The sequence below is a fragment of the Pectinophora gossypiella genome, chromosome 8 (genome assembly GCF_024362695.1).
Source record: "Pectinophora gossypiella chromosome 8, ilPecGoss1.1, whole genome shotgun sequence".
Classification (NCBI taxonomy): Eukaryota; Metazoa; Arthropoda; class Insecta; order Lepidoptera; family Gelechiidae; genus Pectinophora; species Pectinophora gossypiella.
The window spans coordinates 4,784,465-4,806,372 of NC_065411.1; the positions used below are offsets into that span (position 1 = coordinate 4,784,465).

Sequence of the window (21,908 nt, forward strand, 5' to 3'; positions counted from 1 at the left end):
AGATAAGTAGGTTTTAAATAAAGAGACGGAACAGTTTCAATACAAATTAAAAATAAAACATAATTACTCCAGTCGTAATGCAAACTGAATAATAAATATTAAATGGTGTAATAATTATTCACATTTAATTTGCCGAATACATCGTATGCAATGAAATTATAAGTAAGTAATGTATTTATAACGAGGATTCGAGTTTTTCCAATTAAAAACTGATACACTCATCTTCATGGACAATTTTACAATGAGGGCGACACACGTTTTCATACCCGCTGATTTTTTAATCCCACTCACGCAATTTTCGAATAATGCTCATAGTTTTCATACAAAATAAACTTTTTAATTAAGTATAGCTATTGTTTCCACGATAATATGCCACAGAATTAATTGGGTGAACATTATTGTATTGCAATTTAACCAAATTAAATTGCTCAGAGCTTTCAAGGGCTACATTGAAAACCTTCTTTCAGAAACCTCTTCATTCCGTTGAGAAGCAGTTAATTATGTAAACGAGTTTCTTTTAGGAAAGATTGGAGGGATTAATAATTAAAGTGGTTAATGTTCGCTTAAAAGATTTCAAATTCGTTTCGCTTTAAGTAGGTAATTATCTTCGGTGAGAGTTCAAAGTTTTTGGGTGAATTTGACCGTATATCAAAATCAAACTTCGAAACAGAGAGACCTTCATGAAGAGACTATAGCAATAACTATAACACTTACTTATTTGCGCGCTACACTGCGCTGTACACATTTAGCAAATCCTTTGCCGAAGGTTGTCTGGAAGAGATCGCTCTTAGCGATAACGCCGCCTTTGCCCACCTTAGAATAAGTTTATCCTGTAAATGTTTTGTAAATTTGTGTGCAATAAAGTGTTTTATTATTATTATTATTATAACACTAATTCTTCGGTAGAGGCATAAAAACGTGATTTAAACGTAATAACATAAGCTCACGACTTACATCCCAATTGGAGTAGTCAGAGTTACATTCATCACAATATGAACTAAATGCCTAGCCACACCTCCACAGCTTCTTATCAGTATCGCACACACACACACACATACTTTTCTTTTTATATTTTTTTTGTTATTATTATTATTTTTAAACTACGTATATTTCTTATTTTCTTACCATAATATTGTTTTCGCACTTTAAACTGGTTGGACATCTATCACATTGTATATGCGAATATCATCAATTGTATGTACTAAACCGTGTTGCATGCCGCGGTCAGGAGTGGAGGCCTGGTGACCTGTCACTGCCTAGCTCGGGCACCAGTCTGCCACAACTGAACATTTAGTTAATAGTTTTATATTTGCCATTGTCATCTACTTATATTGTCACATTTCATATTTCCTTATGTTGAGTTATGGTGCGAAATAAAGATTCTTATTATTATTGTATGTCTTTTTCATATCTCGGGCCTATGGAGGCCCGGACTTTTGGAAGGCGTGCGTGGGACCGAAGCCAACACGTAGAGGCCCCTTAAGACAGTTTAATCTAAATGTGGTGTGACACCAACCGGCGATTATCCCTGTATGCACTATGGGAGTGCACCCAAAGACAATCCCCGGTTCGTGTAGGACTATTGCAGATTATGGGAACAAAGGGAACTGGGCTATTGGGTTGGGGGTTAGTGGACCGGGATACTGGAGCTATGGGGGACTATGGCGCCTGCTCGACCAATGTTGGTAAACATGGATAAATGAGCAGGCGGCGACTCGCCACTCACTGGATGGGCCACCTATCTAGCCGACGCGACTGGACGGCAAGGCAGCAACATGGTTGTGAGCAGCTCAAGATGTCGAGAGGTGTTATTATTATTATTATTATTACCTCCCCGAGCTTTCTGTTAGACCAACGTGATAGGTGGTGAGCCGTATCACGACATATAATGGTCGAGCCAACTGTGTTAGTGATAACTGCACTTAAGATAAATTAATAACTCATTGGTGCAAGTCCGGTACCGGGAATCGAACCGGCGCTCCCCGTTTGAGAAGCAAGCCGGTTTACCACACTACCTACGAAATTCAAAAGCTTCGATGAAATCTCGATAATAGACTACTTGACAACCTAGTCAAATGAGATACTCTTTAGGAAACGTCAAAACGAAAGTTTTCTTTGGAGTTTGTAGGGAAATACTGTCCTGTGACGTCATCAATGAAAGCGATCAAACGTCGTACTCACCGTTACTTAATTCGTAATTAAATTCGAAAAATAAGTCGAAAAACAAAATGAGATTGTTTTTGATCATCTTAGACTATTATCTATTTCTAAATTAGCATTTTATAATCATTTTTTAATCTTTGACCCAGTCAAATACCCTGTTTTCTGTATTATGCTCGAGGTTCTTCTACGTCTGACCTAATAATAACTCGAAACGACATAATTCTCTTCAGTCAATCTTTTCTGAGAGTGTATGAAGGGAAAATGGTGTGTCAAGATCATAGTAAGTGAAATTCCGTGGTGTCTGTCTGCCCCAACGGGAAAATGGTTTGATCTTATACATATATGTACCAAAAAGTTAACCCGTCTATTGATAAATATGGATTTTCGACAAGAGTACTCATGGGAGTACTCTTGTCGTAAAATTGTTTATGATTCTCGACCGACTAATTCACATAGCCTGCGTATTCGACAAAATATGAAACTTATTCAGATATTATTCGAAATCTTTTTCTTCTGGCACGTGTCACATTATTCCCGTTCCTCAACCTTTCAAGATTCTGCGCACTAGGACATTCTGTTGACATTCCCGCAGATATTACGCTTTAGTTTTCATATCACGGGCTCTCTTTTCACCGCAATCGTGGCTTCGGTAAAATAAAAGGAATAGCCTGAGTATTGTAAACGTAGTAGTTATTGGATAGAATCTGGAGGTCCGGGAGTGCCACCGCCAAGACGAGCAAATCGAAACGCAAGGGCAGGGCATTACCTACCTTTTCTCGAAACATTTCGTCGATTTTTTAACCCTCCTATCGCTGGTTTGGATTATACCAGGGGCCTGTTTAATAAAACTTACAATTGTAAATTACAATGACAATTTGATGTACATTGCGGAGAGTGTGATCATGAATATTTTGCAGTTTCATATTAGCTACGTAATGCACACCAAATTGTCGTTGTAATTTACAATTGTAAGTTTTATGAAACAGGCCCCAGATAAACCAATTCCTCAGGATATGAAGTCAGCAGTAAACTATTAAAGATATAGTTTCAAACGCATAGCTATTATAAATACTTCAAATTTTATTAATATGCAAATAACCCGATTTTGACACCCACTGATATAATCTAAAGTATTTTCAGATGTCTTAGAAAGCTGAAATTTGGGAAAGGTGAAAAATCAATTTCATGCCGTCACCATGGGTGACAAATTTATCGACTGTTCATTGCCATTCTGTTAAGTAGTTCTTGTAGTAATGAAACGGTCAAGCCACGTTGGGTTAACAAAACTCGATGAGGTACTAAAACATCTTGCGATGGATGTTCTATGACTACCCCACTTGGGATATAGCCGTGACTTTATGTTATGTTTCGAATAATAATTTAGTAGAGAGCCAAATGACTGGCGATAAACCTGGAGCCTGGAGTTTGTCTACCATATCTACACCATGTCTTTTTTTTTTATTATAAGCAGTCCATGGTATGTTCAGCAAGTGAATTATTTTTTTTAATAATATATTAACATGATTTCTTTATACATATTATACCTCGTAATACCTACCTAAACATATTATGGCTAATTATAAATTTTATCCGTTATAAATTTACTCACACAAATAATATTTAATTAAAAGGAGTATAAGCTCCCATATTGCGGAGATTTGTATCTAATCGGGACCCAAAAGTTTTAATAGATATATTACAAATGTTTCAAACTGAAAAGAGCGAAAACACCACCCAAAACTAACCAGATGCTAATCCATGTTTAAAAACCAAAACTATTGCGTAACTTACCTACATCGTAGTGACATAGAATAAGTAATAATAATACTTAGTGTAACGGGTTTGAATCCCGCCTGGGGCTTTAAACCCCCCATCACCCCCCTAGCATTATCCCGTTTTTCACAGGGTCCGCTTACCTAACCTGAAGATTTGACAGGTCCGGTTTTTTACAGAAGGGACTGCCTGTCTGACCTTCCAACCCACGAAGGGAAAACCAGCCCAATACCTATAGATGACGTCTCATACCTCCGAAAATGCATTTCTCGGGAATGTGGGTTTCCTCACGATGTTTTCCTTCACCGCTGAGCACGTGATAATCATTTATAATCCAAACATGAATTCCGAAAACAAATTCGACAATCCTTGGTTGAGGCCTGTGCTGGACTCGAACTTGCGACCTCAAAGTGAGAGGCAAGCGTTCTACCAACTGGGTTACCACGGCTTCAAACCTCCCATTGGGATATATTGTTATGGCACTAATTATACTGACGTCAGCAGGCTCTGCACGGCCACCGCGCCGCGCCCGCTGCGCAAATTATATCGGGAGTTTCGGCCAATAGACGCAGCTGATGCTATCTACGTGGATATACGTCGTACGCCTATTAGTCAAAGCTCTCGATATAATTCGCGCAGCCCGCGGCGCGGTTGCTGTGCCGCGAGGGCCGGTACTCTGAAACTCACCGTTAATTACTTATTATTAATTTGTTACGAGGTAATATACGGCGGCAATTATAATAATCACTATAACTATATTGCTACTAGAACCTAATTAGATATATAATTAAGTGCTCGTTACGAAAAAACTGTTGAAGTACTATTAGCTTTGCAGGAGAATTACTGATATAATTTTCATATAATTATACTCAAAATACAAATTATTCTTAGAAGACAATTAAAAGTTTTAAAGTATCAAATAAATTATTGACTTTCAACTGGCGGGTACTACCTCTCTGGTGTCACAATCATAATTAACCTTTTCAAATGCCATGGCTTGACAAAGGGCTATTTAGGGCTACTGTGCAATAAAATGACACAAAATTCGTTAATTCTATCTATTAATTCTAGGTGTCGTTATACCTTATAATGTAGATATTTAGAGCTTTGTTTTTTAATAATAGTAATATTGAATAGCATTGCACCGGAATTAGGTAGGTAGCTACCTAACTAACTATTTATAAGTAAAATAGGTCTTACCTTTAAAGTGAAGGGCGGCTTCTGTGATCCAGTGGTTGGGCCCACAATTCGGTCCCAGATTTGAATTCTGGTGGGGACATATCATAAAAATCACTTTGGGATCCCTAGTTTGCTCAGGATATTTCAGGCTAGTCACCTGATTGTCTGAAAGTAAGATGATCCGTGTTTCGGAAGGCACGTTAAGCCATTGGTCCCTGTTACTACTTTACTTACATCAATACAATGATATTTCTTACCGATGTAAGTAGTAGTTACATGAGCTAAGTATAATGACATACTCCCTCAATAATATCTAACTACATTATTTTACCCCAGCAATGAGAAAATAGGCAATTATTACGTGAAAAGTAAAAATAAAAAAAAGGTTTATTGCAGTATCTTTTCGTACATAGTTTATACTGGGTTTGGAGCCACCTTTTAAGCATACCTAGATATGCTTGTATTAGGTGAATCCGTTCTTCCATAAAAAATTTCGTAATTGTACCTTACACTAACTGACAAAAGAACTTAAAAAAAAGAAAAAAATAAAAATGATTAAAAATGAAAAAATCAGGCATGCTTTTATATTTATATGTAAATTTTTGAAATTTGTATTTAGTTTGTATTGTAATGTAACTTTCCATTGGCATTAGTGCGTGTGTGTGTGCGTGTGTGTGTGTGTGTGTGTGTGTGTGTGTGCGTGTGTGTGTGTGTAAATGTGTAGGTGTGTGTGTGTGTGTGTGTGTGTGTGTGTGTGTGTGTGTGTGTTCAAGTGTGTGTTTGCGAGTGTACGGTTGTGTGTATGTGCGGGTCTCTGTTGATAAAAGTGAACAACGCCATCTATCGTGTGTTTGGGGAATACCGATTGGAAAGTCCCTCATTATACAATGTGCTTTGATTACGTTAATAGGCACCGAGGCTTGTGTATTGAAACAAATTTGCTCAAAGACGAAGCTCATAAGTATAAAAGGCAAGTGAAGATGATATAGCGAATATCCTGAAGGACCATTTTTCGGTCAGTTCGCCATTGGGTCCGGCGGGGGGGTGGGTGCTTGATGCTGAAATGAACTGTCAACCGGTTACGAAATTTTTTGCGAAAGATGTCGATAAAGCTATAAAGCTTATAGCAAGAGGTAAATCCCCGGGCCACGATGGGCTCAGCATCGAACACCTGCAGCACGCCGGGCCGCACATTGCCAGAGTGTTGGCCATGTTCTATTCACTTTGTGTGGGTCATTCCTATTTACCAGCCGACTTCATGAAAACAGTGGTAGTGCCTGTGGTGAAGAATAAAACAGGTGACCTTACCGACAAACTTAACTACAGACCTATCTCTCTTGCCACTGTTGTAGCAAAAGTTTTTGACGGGCTGCTTAATACACAGTTAAATAAGTACGTATCGCTACATGATAATCAATTTGGATTTCGACCACGATTATCTACTGAGAGTGCAATTCTGTGTCTTAAGCATACCGTCAAATACTACACAGACCGTCAGACGCCTGTATATGCTTGCTTCCTTGACCTGTCCAAAGCATTCGACTTGGTTCGGTATGACTTGTTATGGGATAAGTTGAGGAGCATAAACCTACCTCAGGAACTAATTAATATGTTTCGGTATTGGTACGCGCACCAGTCCAACATGGTCAGATGGGCAGGGGAAGTGTCGGAGACGTATCGACTCGAGTGTGGAGTGCGGCAGGGTGGGTTGACGTCTCCGACCCTGTTCAACCTTTACATGAACGAGCTGATCGCCGCGCTGAGCAGCACGCGTGTCGGCTGCCATGTGGATGGCGTTTGTGTTAATAATCTGAGTTACGCTGACGACATGGTGCTGCTCAGTGCGTCGGTCTGCGGTTTGAGAAGACTGATGCGGATTTGTGAGGAGTATGCAGGTGGTCACGGTTTAACATATAATATTAGGAAAAGCCAGTGCATGGTCTTTGAGGCGGGTAATAAATGCCCAGAGAACGTTCCTCCGGTGTTGCTGAATGGTACGCCCTTGGAGAGGGTATATCAGTTTAAGTACCTGGGGCACATAGTTACTGCTGACCTCAGTGACAATGCGGATATTGAGCGGGAGCGGAGGGCGCTGTCTGTAAGGGCTAATATGATAGCCCGCAGGTTTGCGCGATGTACACCAGAGGTTAAAATTACACTCTTTCGTGCGTATTGTACATCACTATACACCTGCAGCCTGTGGGCGAATTACACTAAGCGCTGTTACAACGACCTCCGCATCCTGTACAATAATGCGTTCAGGGTGATATTGGGGCTGCCTCGGTTCTGCAGCGCGTCGGGTATGTTCGCGGCGGCGCGCACCGCCTGCTTCCATGCGACGATGCGCGCCCGCGGCATGTCCCTGGTGCGCAGAGTGCGGGCCAGCTCCAATGTCATCCTGCAAATGATCGGTGATAGGCTGGACTGTCCTTATCTCCGGCATTGCTGCGACAGACATGTGCCTGTATCGATGCCGGTGAGAAGGTATTGTTGATATTCTATTTTAATTGATTTTATTTGTTTTATCTAATTCTATTTTATTATATTTATTATTTTAAGATATTTGAATGTTTTATTATGTAAATTATGGATCATTGTTATCTGAAATAAAGAAATTTTAATTTAATTTAATAACCCCAAAGACAGAGCGAGTGTCGTCATAAGGAGCGTCCCATAATTATGTTAGTCGTAACGAGCTTCCATATACGGGCACGGAGAACATTATGTGAAGACCTCTTTTTACCGGAAAATTTCTGGTCTAGCACAACAAATATTCTGTGCAGTCGACTGGAATGGAAAATACTGGAACCCAAGACTGCAACCTACTTTTACATTAATACTTTAAGGTTCTTAATTTAAAAAGTTTAACCAACGGCTTAAAGTGCCTTCCGAAGCACGAATCATCTCACTTTCAGAAAATCGGATGTTATGGGGATCACAAAGTGATGTGATATGTGCCCATCGAAATTCGAATCCGGAACCTCCAAATCGTGAGCTCAATGCTCTGCCGCTAGACCATGGAGGCTGTTAAAATGTCTCTAGAAAGTACATAATACTGTAAACCACAATGTAATAATTTCTTATTTTTGTATATTATACTGGTTTCGTAAGCAGCTGCAATTGGTGTACTTTATAGTCTTCTAGAAACTTCCCATAAACTTTCCTTTTATTTGTTGTGAATGGTTTCGCCTGTTCGCAAAGTATTGCAAAACAGAGACTGTTAACAGAAGCAAAACAGTCACCGACCGCAAAAAGTTCCTAAAACACAGGAACCATGGACACAGCGACTCAGCGTTTTCATACATAACGTACTAAAATCGATTTTCTAGCATTTTTGGCAATTGCGTTGCATATAGAATTGTCGGATTCTATCAAGCGACATGACAGACACGACTATGAGATATAACTTCAGATTTGTTGCTGAATCGGTATTTTGGAGATATATTCGTCATTTCGTGTTCGAATAAGACCTATTGCATGATGGCTATTTATCAGACATGATGTTTAGCGAGACACGCACGCTACTACTCCATTCTAGACGCTGTCAGCTACATCTGATATGAAAATTACGCACTGTCATGTTAGCAACAACGATGAAGGACAAGTTGAAGCAATGAAAGCTTGAAATAAGCCCTAGAAGTGTGACGTAGGAGGTTTATTAGCATGTCTAAGTTCGGAAATAAACAAAACTCTTGTCTTGTTAGAATTGGCGATAAGCAAAAGTGTTTTTTTCTTTTTTTGAAGTTTTTCGTTCCATCTCTGTCGTCCCTGCTTTAGCCAAGTCTCAAACGATTACGAAAAATGACAGTGACAGTGTTAAAAATTGATGTGTGGTGTTACCTATAGTTGGATTTACAAGTCACCTCAGGTCACTGTGGCGTTTTGAAATCGTTTGCAATTCAATCTGATAAAAGAAATACTGCATACGTTTTTTCGCGTTCAAGTGCAATATCACCGATTGAAAGGTCATCATCATCAATTTAAGAGCCACGCTCTTGTCGGTGTAGCATTTTCCATTTCAGTCTATCAAAGGCCAATTGATTGAAAGGTAACCTCATATTATTTTATGGGTATACCATGACAAAACTAACACAAAAAAATACATTAACGGCACGAGTTTGAATCTAAATAAAAGAATTTATTAATATTTTCTCATTGCACTGTGTTTTCTAACGATAAAGCGACAGTTTAGACAAAATTCAAAAGTTGACTGACTTTAACCTTCGATAAGGCCGTTATTTGTAGTCAATACTACAAAAAATTTGCTACCGAAGTTATGTACTCACAGACACTTTTGAAAACTCATCCATTTACATTTCTCTGACAGTGATGGTGTGGAGCGATGGTAGCGCGCGATGGGCGCTGCAGCGGGCCTGGCTGGCGGCATGCCTGCTGGTGGGCGCGCTGGCCCCGGAGAGAGTGGAGCCCTGCGCCGGCAGCCCGCTCTGCTCGTGCCGGCCCGCGCACATGTCCTGCATCGCCGTGCCGCTGCACCGGTTCCCAGGTGATTCTGCTGTCCTTAACCAGTCATGTGCCCTTCCCGGGAATGCTCCCACTTTAAGAACGTCCTAATCCACAATAAGCACGTCAAAAAAAATATGGAATAGAAGAAAAAGGTTGGAAAGGCCAAGTTAGCGCAAATCGCGCGCCATACAAGTATGAGCAAATAGTTTATAATTGCACTCCACTGGTCCGCAAACTTTACGTAAATATATTAAAAGGTCGTCTTGTGTCGTGTAAGTTGAATATCGACTGTCATGCAAGGTGATCCCTCTTTATCACAGGAAAGTTAAAAACCTTAGTGTGATTGGTTATAAAATGGCTATCGTAGTTATCTGTTTGCAAGAGTAGTAGTAAAAGAGAGTGGGGTTGAACCGGCGACAGCGGCTCTCATACAAAATGCGCGTTTGGGCTTTTCCAACCTCTTTCTTCTATTCCGTGATATTAACCCATCACTAGACATCACTATGCTTAACAATGGCCGACTCTACATAATATATGTCATCGAATTTCCGCTAAAGCATACTTCAATTTCCCTAAAACATCCTGTTGTTCACATATACATAACATAACATAACAGAAACGGGATTCAAGCCTGCAAAATCCTTACCAAATTAAGGACAGTCTCACAAAGTGATTTCGACAATGTCCTCATCGGTAAACAAACCCGAACCTCCAGAACGTGAACCTAACGCTCTAACCACTAGATCACAGAGACTATCGAATTTTCTATACCTTCCTTTGACCGAAGGATGGTGAAAATTACATACAATTAAGAACCACTTACTTATTGGCTATTATATTATAGGTCTTGATACAAAACTTTCTAATTCTTAAACTGCTACCAACTTTAACGGCATATCAAATTGTGGGTTAAAATACGACAGTGTCAATGTTAATTAAACATGTTAGCAACCTTTCTCACAGCCGTGCGATATCAAAACAATTAAAAGTAGGTGAATTAAGTGGTAGAACCCCGCGGCCGCTGGCATCGCCAAATATTCATAGAATTATTATGACTTTGTATGACTTGTCAATTAGTTCCATTAAAATCCGAAAGACTTGTTTCGTGTCGCGTACAATAGATGAGAAATTAGAAATTATACTTAAGTATTACGATATTATATTATACGTCAAATCAAATCAGAATTTAACTTCATTAAAAATGGTCAACCTCGAACACTTTGCTATACGGGTTGTTAGTGACATCGTAACGAAACTTTTGAGGAATGATTCAGTCCATGATTCTGCGTTGATATCAAGTGGAATTTTCCATCGCAAAATTAATGGTTTTTTTTTATATTTTTAAATAGCGTTGAGCTCACGATCCGGAGGTCCCGGATTCGAATCCCGTTGGGGACATATCACAAAAATCACTTTGTTATCCCTTGTTTGGTTAGGACATTACAAGCTGATTACCTAATTGTCCGAAAGTAAGATGATCCGTGTTTCGAAAGACACGTTAAACCGTCCCGGTTACTGCTTACTGATGTAAGTAAGTAGTCGTTACATGAGCCATGTTAGGGGCCTTTGGCGGCTTAATAAAAACACTGACACTATTTGATGAAGTTTGTAATCAACTTTACAAACCAAAAGACAGAAGTATTCACATAATTTCACTTTTTAGATATACGTATACCTCTAAATGAGTTTTCTGGTAAATAATTTTATTTTTTTCATATTTGCTTTCAGGGTCTTGTTACAGAAGCTCGTCTAGGAATACCTAACTTATTGGTTCTGTCATGTTTTGTACAAATAAAAGAAGTAAATTGGAGACATTGTCAATTTAGGTCGAGTTTCAAAAATGGAAATATATATTTCGTTACATCTCGTTGCTGAAAGGCAAAATTAATTGAATTGGAAACTACGCTTTTATGAATAATACAAGTAATTGGAGATTACGAGTAAAACTGTTTTGGTTTCGAGAAGAAATTAATAATAAAAAAGAGTATCTAGTACGGTCACGAGCATTAATATGTATAGTATACACTTTGGTACCATGTCACATTAACTTTTTTGACATTATTGAACTGTAAGTCTCACTAAATGTCAAATATGTTAGTGCGACAGAGTCCTAAAGTGGGTACATTATATTGCTCATGACTGTACACATACATACACAGTATAGTCATCATATCTGTAAAAGTCATATGTAGTCATTACGTCTGTATCCCCGAAAGGGTTGACAGTATTTTTTTTGACGTGACTTATTGTAGATTTACCGCAAATGGCATTAACTACTTGACCGGCCAAATGGAGAGCGCTGAGGACTCTCAGCCGGTAGAAAAGTTAAGACAACAAGCTCGAGGGTGCCCAATTGGGCGCGAAGAGTGGGCAGTAAAATAGAGAAATAGAGTATTGGAACTCCTTTCGGACACTTTTTGTTAGTTATTCAAAACAGGCTTACATACAGGGTGTTAGTGACATCGTAACGAAAATTTTGAGGGGTGATTGAGGCCATGATTCTGAGTTGATATCAAGTGGAATTTTCCGTCGCAAAAGTATGGAACTGAAAATAATTAAAAAAAAAACACAAAAAAAATATGAATATTCAGACTGAAAATTCTACTTGATATCAACTCAGAATCATGGTCTGAACCATCCCCCTCAGTATTCGTTACGGTGTCATTAACACCCATACCTACTAGTATGGCTACTGTATGAAGTTGTACGGGGTGTAAGTGACATCGTAACGAATACTGAGAGGGATGATTCGCTGATTATTCTAACTTAATTTTCCATCGCAAAAGTATAGAATTGAAAATAATTCAAAAAAACTAAAAAAATATCATGAATTTTGCGACGAAAAATTCCACTTGATATTAACTCAGAATCATGGTCTGAATCATCCCCCGGAGTATTCGTTACGATGTCACTAACACCCTGTATATGTATGTTTTGAATAGCTAACAAAAGTAACAAACACGTTAGCTGTAAAGCAAGCAAGCACGTTAACTATAAAGTTAGTAACAGTAATATATTCATAAATTTACTTTTGTTTCAGAATGGCCCCGGATAGAGTTACAACATCTGGACATCAGCATGTCCAACTTGGAAGTAATCTCAGAGAGTGCACTCGACGGATTGCGATTACAGACTTTAGTACTAGTAGCTAACAAATTACATTACATCGAACAACACGCGTTTACGTAAGTAAAACTTCAAAAAGTGCTGTGCAGGAAACCAAGAAAGTGGAAACAAGTAATATCGTTTATTTTCAGTTCCATGGCTGCCACGCTAGCCTCCCTAGACCTCGGTTACAACGAATTCACTGAAATACCGCAACAAGGTTTGAGAGACTTAAAAGTTTTAAACTGGTTAAATCTGCAGAAGTAAGCACAAACTTTGGAATCTAAATTCTATCAAACTTTTAATTGGCTGATATTTTTACTTACGTTCAAATATTTGTTTTAGCAACAACATCGCACAGGTTGGGACCGACATAAAATGGCATCACTTGGAAGAAACTTTAACGAGTTTATCTTTGAGCAACAATCAGATAACGCAGTTGAAGCCTCACGCGCTGATGTCTCTTTATCATCTTGTACAATTGGATCTTGAAGGAAATCATCTACGGACCATCAGCTCAGACGCATTTCCACCTTCCCTATCCATCCTGAAATTATCCAATAACTTCCTACACGATGTTTCGTGTGATTTATATTTTAATCTGCCCAGACTTCAATCTATACATCTAAGACACAACACAATTACGTTCGACAGAAATTCAAATTGCCCAGATAACAAAACCAGGAAAATTGAGAAGTTGGATTTGAGCAACAATAAAATTAATGATACAACGCAAATATCTGTTCTTAGACAAATTCAAATTAGGCAAATAATTCTAGATTTTAACGAGCTATCCGTGATACCGAAGTTAGTCTACGTTAACAATAGAGTGGAGAGGTTGTCGGTGTCGTTTAATAATATAGTATTTATACATCGCGACGTGTTCCTGTCGCTGAAAAACTCGCTGGAGCGTTTGGAAGTGGAGCACAACAAATTGTCGCAGCTGGGGGACAGCTTGAGTCAGGTGGCGCGCCTCCGCCATTTATCTCTGGCCTACAACCGGCTGGAGGAGTCGCCGGCGCTCCCGCCCCGCATCCAGACACTCTCGCTCGCCGGCAACTTTTTAACTTCAATACCCTCCGCACTTCAAACTCTCGAACCCGGCTCCATTCGCTATCTCGACTTAAGCTACAACAGGATATCTAATTTGTTACCTAACGAATTCCTCGACTGGTCCACCTCCCTCGGGACTATCAACTTGAGAGGTAACAGGATCTCACAGATTTATAAGAACGTTTTTCCGGCAACCATGCCGGTAAAAGAGATTAATTTGAGCTTTAACGATTTGTATTACGTGCATCCGCAAGCTTTCTCGAACGTAACGGGTTCTTTGCACGTTATCGAGTCGTCTTCTACATTGTTCAGTGGTTATTTCCCCTTCGAAATAGACGAGGGATTAGAAAATCTCAGTTGGCTGTCGTACGATAATAACGATTTCCATATCCTCAAGCTATCAGACACCGCCGCGTTTCCATATTTGAAATATTTAAACTTGGACTATAACAGGATCGTAGACATCGTCGTCGACTACCTAAATATTTCAATTTCCCTCAGCGACTTGCGAGTCGCTTACAATTTCATAGGAGTAATACACAGCAGAACTTTTGCGAATATGCTCGACTTAAGAAATTTAGATTTATCTTACAACCGAATCAACAACTTGACTAAGCACAGTTTCACGAACTTACCGAACTTGCGATATTTATCTCTCGCGGGGAACATAATCGATTCGATGGAAGCGGAAGCCTTTGCTAATTTACCCAAACTAGAAGTATTAGAACTGCAGGGAAACAACTTCACATATTTATCGCTCTCTTCGTTTCATAACGTCTCCAATGAAGACGTTACTTTTACGTTCAATGTAAGTAAAAATCATATCAGATATATTGATGGCGAGTCAAGATTGCCTGTAAATATTTTTGATGGGTCGTATAACGACATGCAAGAAGTGCCAAACGATTTCTTTATTGCAATAGAAACATCCGTAAGACACATTATATTGTCTCATAATAAACTTATCCACATATCGAGTGAAGCTTTTGGGGAAGCGGTGTATTTAGAAATATTAGACTTGCATAAAAATAGCTTAAACAATATAAAAAGAAAATCGTTTAATAGCTTAGTCTCCTTACAGATACTAGATTTATCTTACAATATACTTTCTCAATTATCTGTAGAACAATTTTATAATTTGAATAAATTGAGATATATAAAATTGGACCATAATAATTTAAGGCTTTTACCTAGAGATGTATTTAAAAACACCATCATAGAGCACTTGGATTTGAGTTTTAATGAAATATCGCTGTTCCCGCTGACGGCGCTCTCCCAGATTGGATTCACACTGAGATACCTTGACCTGTCTCATAACCGGATAGAATATCTGGATAACAGTATATTCCGTAACACGCAGTTTTTATTGAACCTGAATCTAGGTCACAATTTGCTAACTGTGCTGTCGGATAACACATTTTCGAGTCTGGGAGGGCTGCGCCAGCTGGACCTTAGCTTCAACTCGGTGAAGGCAAACTTCAAGGAACTGTTTCACAACCTCCCCAACTTGAGGCATTTGAATCTTGCAAATGTAAGTTTAAAGTCAGTGCCTTATCTACCTTTGACGAACTTAACGAGTCTCAATTTGACTTCAAATTACATAAACAGTTTTAAGGAGACTGATGTTAAACGGCTAGTGAATCTTCGCCACTTAGACCTTAGTCATAATCGTCTTACCTCTTTAGTGCCAAAGATGTGGTTTCATTTAAATAATTTGAACGTTCTAGATATCTCATGTAACCCTATAGTAAGAATCACGCCAAATAGTTTCAAGTGGTTGCATAACTTATCTCATTTAAATTTAAATGGGCTCAAATACTTAGACATAGTCGACCAAGATTCCTTCCGTCCCTTAATCTCATTGCGTTCCTTGCATCTCCAGTCGTGGTCATCGATCAACCATTCCACTTTCCGCTTATCTAACATCACCTCCTCCCTCCCGTCGCTGTATAAACTAGTGATAGACTGGACGGACGATGTAATGGACACGCAGCTACACGGAATTGATGCAAGGAATCTCCGCTATTTAGAAATAAGGGGAGGCAGTTTGCGGAGGATATCGGACGAGGCGTTCGAGCCATTTGCCGACAGCCAAGAGATATTTATCAGGATTACGAAGACGTCGCTAACGAAACTGCCGACTGCGTTTATGAAGCACCTCGGCCAAGTTCCGCAGTTGGGCGTCGACATAAGTTATAACCAACTCACATCGCTTAATCCGGCTATCTTCTATCCAAATTTCACGAGCTGGAGTCACGTCGCCACAAAATTGCTATCAGGTAAATTGTCCGTGCAATATTAACTTACCAAACTAATCTACACAGAAACCCTGCGCTTATTATTTCCAATTACAGCACGAAAGATAATGTTATAAAAAATGAGACGCGAAAATGAGTTTAGTTGTAAACTCGGAAAGTGCTATAATCACGCCATGGCATAATGGGTCCAAGTGTAATATAATATAATTAAAAATTAATGTCACTCCACAGAAACGCGGTTTAAACGCAATATTTTATTAAAATTTATGGATCCCGTTGCAAATTGGAGTATCTAAGTTAATAACTTCGAGCATCTAATGAGTTTTAATCGTTAATGTTCCGCTTATATTCGGGGAAAGCGGGTAAAAAGTCGTGCTGGTTTCAGCTAGCTATTATAAAATCAATAATGTCATGTTTGAGCAGGGTTGTTTTCCGTTGAATAATTGAGGTGTTTTTTGTAGGTGGTTTGATTTTGACGGGGAACCCGTTGCGGTGTGAGTGCGAGTTAGCGTGGCTTGGGGCGTGGCTGCGACGTTGGCTGCAGGAGAACGACGCGGGCGCAGAGTTGCGGCGCGCCGTGCGCAGTGCCACCTGCAAGGACCAGCTCGGCCGCCGCGTACCCTTATTGCAACTACGTGCAGACGAGGCCGAGTGTCACGCCAGCGCGCTATCCAGCGACGCACAACCACATTATTCAGACGTAGTTTACACTCTCGTCGTCGCCATATGGACACTCCTCTTCAGATGATAGTATAACGTAGTCGTAAGTTACTCGTGCATATTGTAAATATGTTTCATCACACCTAGTGTTTGCGCATTCGACAGACAGTGGCCCCGATTCCTACAGACACCTCCTAATTTTACTTTAAGTTATACATGTCATTTTCTTATCCACCGAAAAGGAAAGAGACGGATGATTGACAGCTCTTAATTTTAGGAAGGATTAGTAAATGAATGAATATCCCGGGCGAATCAAAAAGGTATCTCGCTGTTATGCAAACCGTTTGACGTGTGCTGTCAACATGATTCTGTCGAATTATTGGCCAATATAAAATTTTTAGACGGTTGTTTTAGATTTGTGCGTAAAATTGACATGTGTTCCATAAATTTTATGCTTGTCGATTACCCGTCCCTTTCCTTTTCGGCGAATAAGAAAATGATATATATAACTTAAAATAAAATTAGATGGTGTTTATAGAAATTAGCACCAGTAGTTACTTTAAATACCATTTTATACACTGTACATTTTAACTTTTAATATAGACGAGTAAAATAGGTGATGTAGATAGTAAAACGTGGAACACTTGCGCGGTCTGACACCATGTTAGCGGCAACATCACATTTACAACTTGACGCTACATACGGACCCAACTACGACCACTTGAATAAATTTACATACCCCTGAAACAACGCCGACTTCAGGCGTGAGTTATTAGAAAACAACCTTAACAAACGTTGTTACCTTCGCTGTGTTGAATAAGCAATATTGGTTACAGGAATTGCGTACCTTTCCGTTTTTTACTGGCCGAGTGAAATGTTAACGGTAGACCGAAATTTTATACAAATAACAAAGGCATTTCATTGTACTATATATTTAACAGAACAGGTAGTGTTTTTATTCGGTCGGTCCGTATATACCGCGCACCAGCAGTGAATAGTAACAGTCATTATCAAAATGTTTATAGTGTTACACGCTGCCAACAACTGTGGTTTAGTGCGGGCGATCGCAGTTTTACAGTCCACTTCGTAAAATAAAACATTCCAGTATGTTAAAGTTAAGGTTTCTCCAACTTCAGTGATAGTATCTTTATAAGTTGGTCTAGTCGATTCGTCGAGTTTTGCTCAGTACCAAAGAATGTATGAAAAGTTCCTGAAAAGGTTTGGTAACTGCAAAATAAAATAACGCAAATCCGACTTTCTTTCCCCGAGTACTTAAGCCTGCGCAAGTTAAGCGGTCAAAACCTTTTTCGGGACACTTTTCCCAATTTCTTTGTCTGATTCGCTATCACTATACCTGTTTGCGAGACCCGTTACTCACCCTTTGTAAACTAAACGACTTTAACCTTATTTATATTGTGTTACCTGTGTAAATATGTACAAAAGTAAATATTTTTCCAAAATACGTGTTGATTTTATTGTGACCTCATAATGTTAATAAAGACGATCCTTTTAAACGATCCGAGCGCACATAAAGAAATATTTTATCACGCCTTGAATATTTCACGAAACTTCGTTCAGCTGACGTGGGGCTTTGTGATTTCAACTGTGTATTATGATTCGCATTGTGATTCCAGTGGCAGGGGCGGCTCCAGGGAGGGTCAGCCAGTCAGGGGTAAGGGTTGACCTTACATAACGGCCGTCCGCCCTTCTGCCGATCATCATGAATAAGATTAATGGCGAAACGAAAAAAATATAATTGGAAATGTCCCTCCACTTTTTTCTTTGAAGGCCTTTGGATTGTCTCGTTGATTAAGAGACACTTAAGGAGATTTCTTGCAGCAATGAAAACAGAATGAATTGCTCGGGGAGAATAATGGGTAGGGTTGAGACATTTGTATAGCGTGACCCCCGGTGAGATCCGGCTCTGAGCGGGCGCCAGCCGGCCGAGCCAGCTTGCTTAATTCCCGTAGGTCAAAGCAAATTGCTTCACTTTATTCTATTCCCGTAGATTTTGGAGTTGAGTTACTCGGCAAGGGGTTCTCTCCTATATATAGCAATAAAATTATAGTTTCATGTCAGGCTTTTCGTGCCGTAACTGGAGCAATCTCGCATCACATAGCTTCACTGCACCTCCGTGAAAGCCAACAAATGTACGCTCCCCTACTTCGGCGAGAGAAGTTTCCTTTATCAGTAACGAAACAAAGTAAGTAAGCTAATGTTTATTGGGTCGACTTAGTAGGGAAAGATGCCGCCTCCCTAATTTCCGTGAAAACGGAATTGTAAACTCGAGTTATAAATACGAGAACATGTTAGTACTAACACGTTAATTTCGCGTCGGGTTGCGAGCAAACTAAAACCGGAGCAATTAAATTAATTCCGGCGCATTAGCAATGGCCAAAATAGCTGGAATCGATACGGCATCAAAGCCAGTTCGGAAATTAAATGTATTCATCGGCGACGTTTTGATTTATTCGTATTCCGACTAACCCGCCTCTTTATTTATATCCTTTCTGCACGTAATTTAAACGCACGCATTTGCCAAACTATCTAGCTTACTATTTTCCTATAAATTTCACTGTACAATATATAGCTTTTATCTCGTTTTACATCGGGGATTACAGCCAGCACTCTGCTTTAGAAGCATTAAGAGTCGTAAATGACAGATTCAAAAAGAAATGGCGTAAACCTCAGGGAAAGTAAGATAAAGAAACGGTTTTCTTTGATTTAGATTGTTACTTAAAAGTTAAGCTTTATGAATAAAATAAGAAAATGCAATGTTTTTCAGTTGCCCGATGTAGGAAACAACGCATTTAGGGAAAAAAATATGATTGGTTTAAAGTTATTGGTTAAGCAGCTTGGAGCATAAACTTAGATGTTTTCTTTTTGTTCCTGACCACACAAAGAATTCTTAATCTTATCTACAGTCACAGTGCTTTATTACCTGACTACATAGCTGTAGATAGGATCCAAAGTTCCAGATATCTCAGTGTAAGCCTTTGTTTATCTAGCAATGCGGCGGAGGGTTCCTTTACCTGTACTGTGTTAGTTAGTTAGCGTGCACAACCAACGCAATATACTATTGAGTGTTCACATACATATATACCTAAACTTAAACCTATTACCCACTAGGGTAAGCAGAAACTATGGAATTCCATTTGCTGCGATCCTGGCGTGTTTCTCTTGCTTCTCCACGTTCATCAATCGTTCCATACATACACGATTCAGAGTAAGGTTATTGAGTGAAGTTTAGAAATAGCCATCAGTCTACCAGAGCATAGGTACAATACGCTTCTCATTGTTATTCTAGAGTCTGAATGAAAGAAAAATATACGAAAGTTTATATTATGGTATTTAATTTATGCTTTTTAGTTTAGCCCGGGGTATTGTCTGACCTGAAGTTCGCGCCCCACCTACGCATGAAAAAAATCAAGTGAAGGTTTTCAGAAGCTTTGATGAGAAAAATAACAATAAGTAAACGCTTGCTTATCGTGACAATCTATAATAATAATAATATAAGAAGAAGAAGAAAATGTTTAAAATAATAAAACATAACATAAATACCCTATATACGGCCCACTGCTGGGCATTAGACTTTCCCTCAATCAACAGTAGGGGGTATGGAGTATACTCCACGCTGTTTGGGCTAGTATTCCGGCACCATTTTTTCGGACAATCAAGTGGTTCAACCTGTAATGTCCAAGCCAAACAAAGAACAGTCTCACAAAATAATCGACAGTGTCCCCATCGGGAATCGAACCCAGATAGATCGTGAGAGCAATGCTCAACTAAACACCACTGGACAATGGAGCTTGTTAAAATCTCATCATTTAAAAAAACATGTATATCCTCCTAAAACCGAATGTTCTTTATAAATCCAAACCCCATTGTTTAACTATTGTGTCTGGAAATCTCGGTCTTAAGAGGATAAATCCCAAATCATGTAACAAACTTTTAGCCCTTAATTTGTAGTCACCATAATTTCTTGTAAAAATCGGAGTGGTCACGTATCACCCTCCTAGCTCCCGTTTATCACAAGGTTTTCTTACCGAACTTGAAGATTTGACAAGTCCAGTGTTATATACAAATGACTGCCTGTCTGACCTTCCAACCCGCGAAGGAGAAACCAGCCCCTTACAGCTAAGGTCACATACCTCCGAGACGCATTTCTCGGGAACGGAGTAGTCTTGTAAGCGGCACATTTATTAGTGCCGAGTAGCATCTCCGTAGAGACAACAGAACCAACAAGCGACCGTGTGACTAGACGGATCTGCATGCTTGCGGTGTTCGCAATTAACTTGGAGACATAGGTCGCAGCGCTCGGAACAAGCGAAACTTAATTTATACATTGCACTCTTATAACAATAGTAACACAACTCAAAATTAGGGTTTGTTGACTTTCTGAATTCGGTCACTACACTCCTGTATAGTAATGTATACTAATGTATACTAATGTATAGTAATGTGTAATCAACACCGTAACGAATACTAAAGGGGATGATTCAGCTTAGATACCGTGCTTCGAAAGGCACGTTAAGCCGTTAGTCCCGGTTACTACTTACTGATGTAAGTAAGTAGTCGTTACATGAACCTTGTCGCGACTCAATAATAACCCTGACATAAGGATTGATGAGGTTAGTAATTCACCTCACAACTCACAAGATGAAGAAGATTCTGATGTGGAATTTTCCGTCGCAAAATTCTTTTGCGTTGGAGAATTCCACTTGATATTAACTCACAATCCGCAGCGAAACTATTTGGTGATCTATGTATCCCATTAAAAATTACAAGCGTGATTTTATATAGATGTAAAAAGAGGGTAAATACTCATAAGACATTATCACACAGTAGTCTTAGTGTAGATTAACATAAACCATAGGTGCGGTGTTTTCAATTAAGTTGCAAGAGGGTAGACTTGACTCGTCTTGTACACACTATACGAGAGTGGATGAAACAAGGCTGTTAGAAGGTAAAGTAATGAATACACACAATGCCTAGCCCCAGAGGGAGGAATATACATGAGAAATCGTTGATTATGTGAATTAGACGCATTGTATAAATCAATGTTAAATAATAATAATATAATTTGAATAGGCAAGAATAACCTAGTCAAATGAGAAGAGAAACGAAACGTCAAAATGATTCTTGTCTATGGAAATTGTAAAGAAATACTTACATTATATACGACATAATCATTAAACGTGGCCAAACGTCGTACTCTTTATTATGTCATACCTAATTTAAATTCATTTATCA

At 39.2% G+C, this 21,908-nt stretch overlaps 1 protein-coding gene across 1 annotated transcript in view; it reads left to right on the plus strand.

The window, feature by feature from the left end:
* Positions 1 to 18,058, plus strand: part of LOC126369014 (chaoptin-like) — a 36,060-nt gene extending 18,002 nt beyond the window's left edge. The window contains exons 2-6 of the mRNA XM_050013303.1: positions 9,443 to 9,619; positions 12,620 to 12,764; positions 12,837 to 12,947; positions 13,030 to 16,016; positions 16,457 to 18,058. Of these exons, the coding sequence (XP_049869260.1) occupies positions 9,445 to 9,619; positions 12,620 to 12,764; positions 12,837 to 12,947; positions 13,030 to 16,016; positions 16,457 to 16,743 (3,705 nt within the window). The 5' untranslated portion in view covers positions 9,443 to 9,444 and the 3' untranslated portion in view covers positions 16,744 to 18,058. The remainder of the gene's footprint in view (positions 1 to 9,442; positions 9,620 to 12,619; positions 12,765 to 12,836; positions 12,948 to 13,029; positions 16,017 to 16,456) is intronic.
* The last annotated feature ends 3,850 nt before the right edge of the window (positions 18,059 to 21,908 follow it).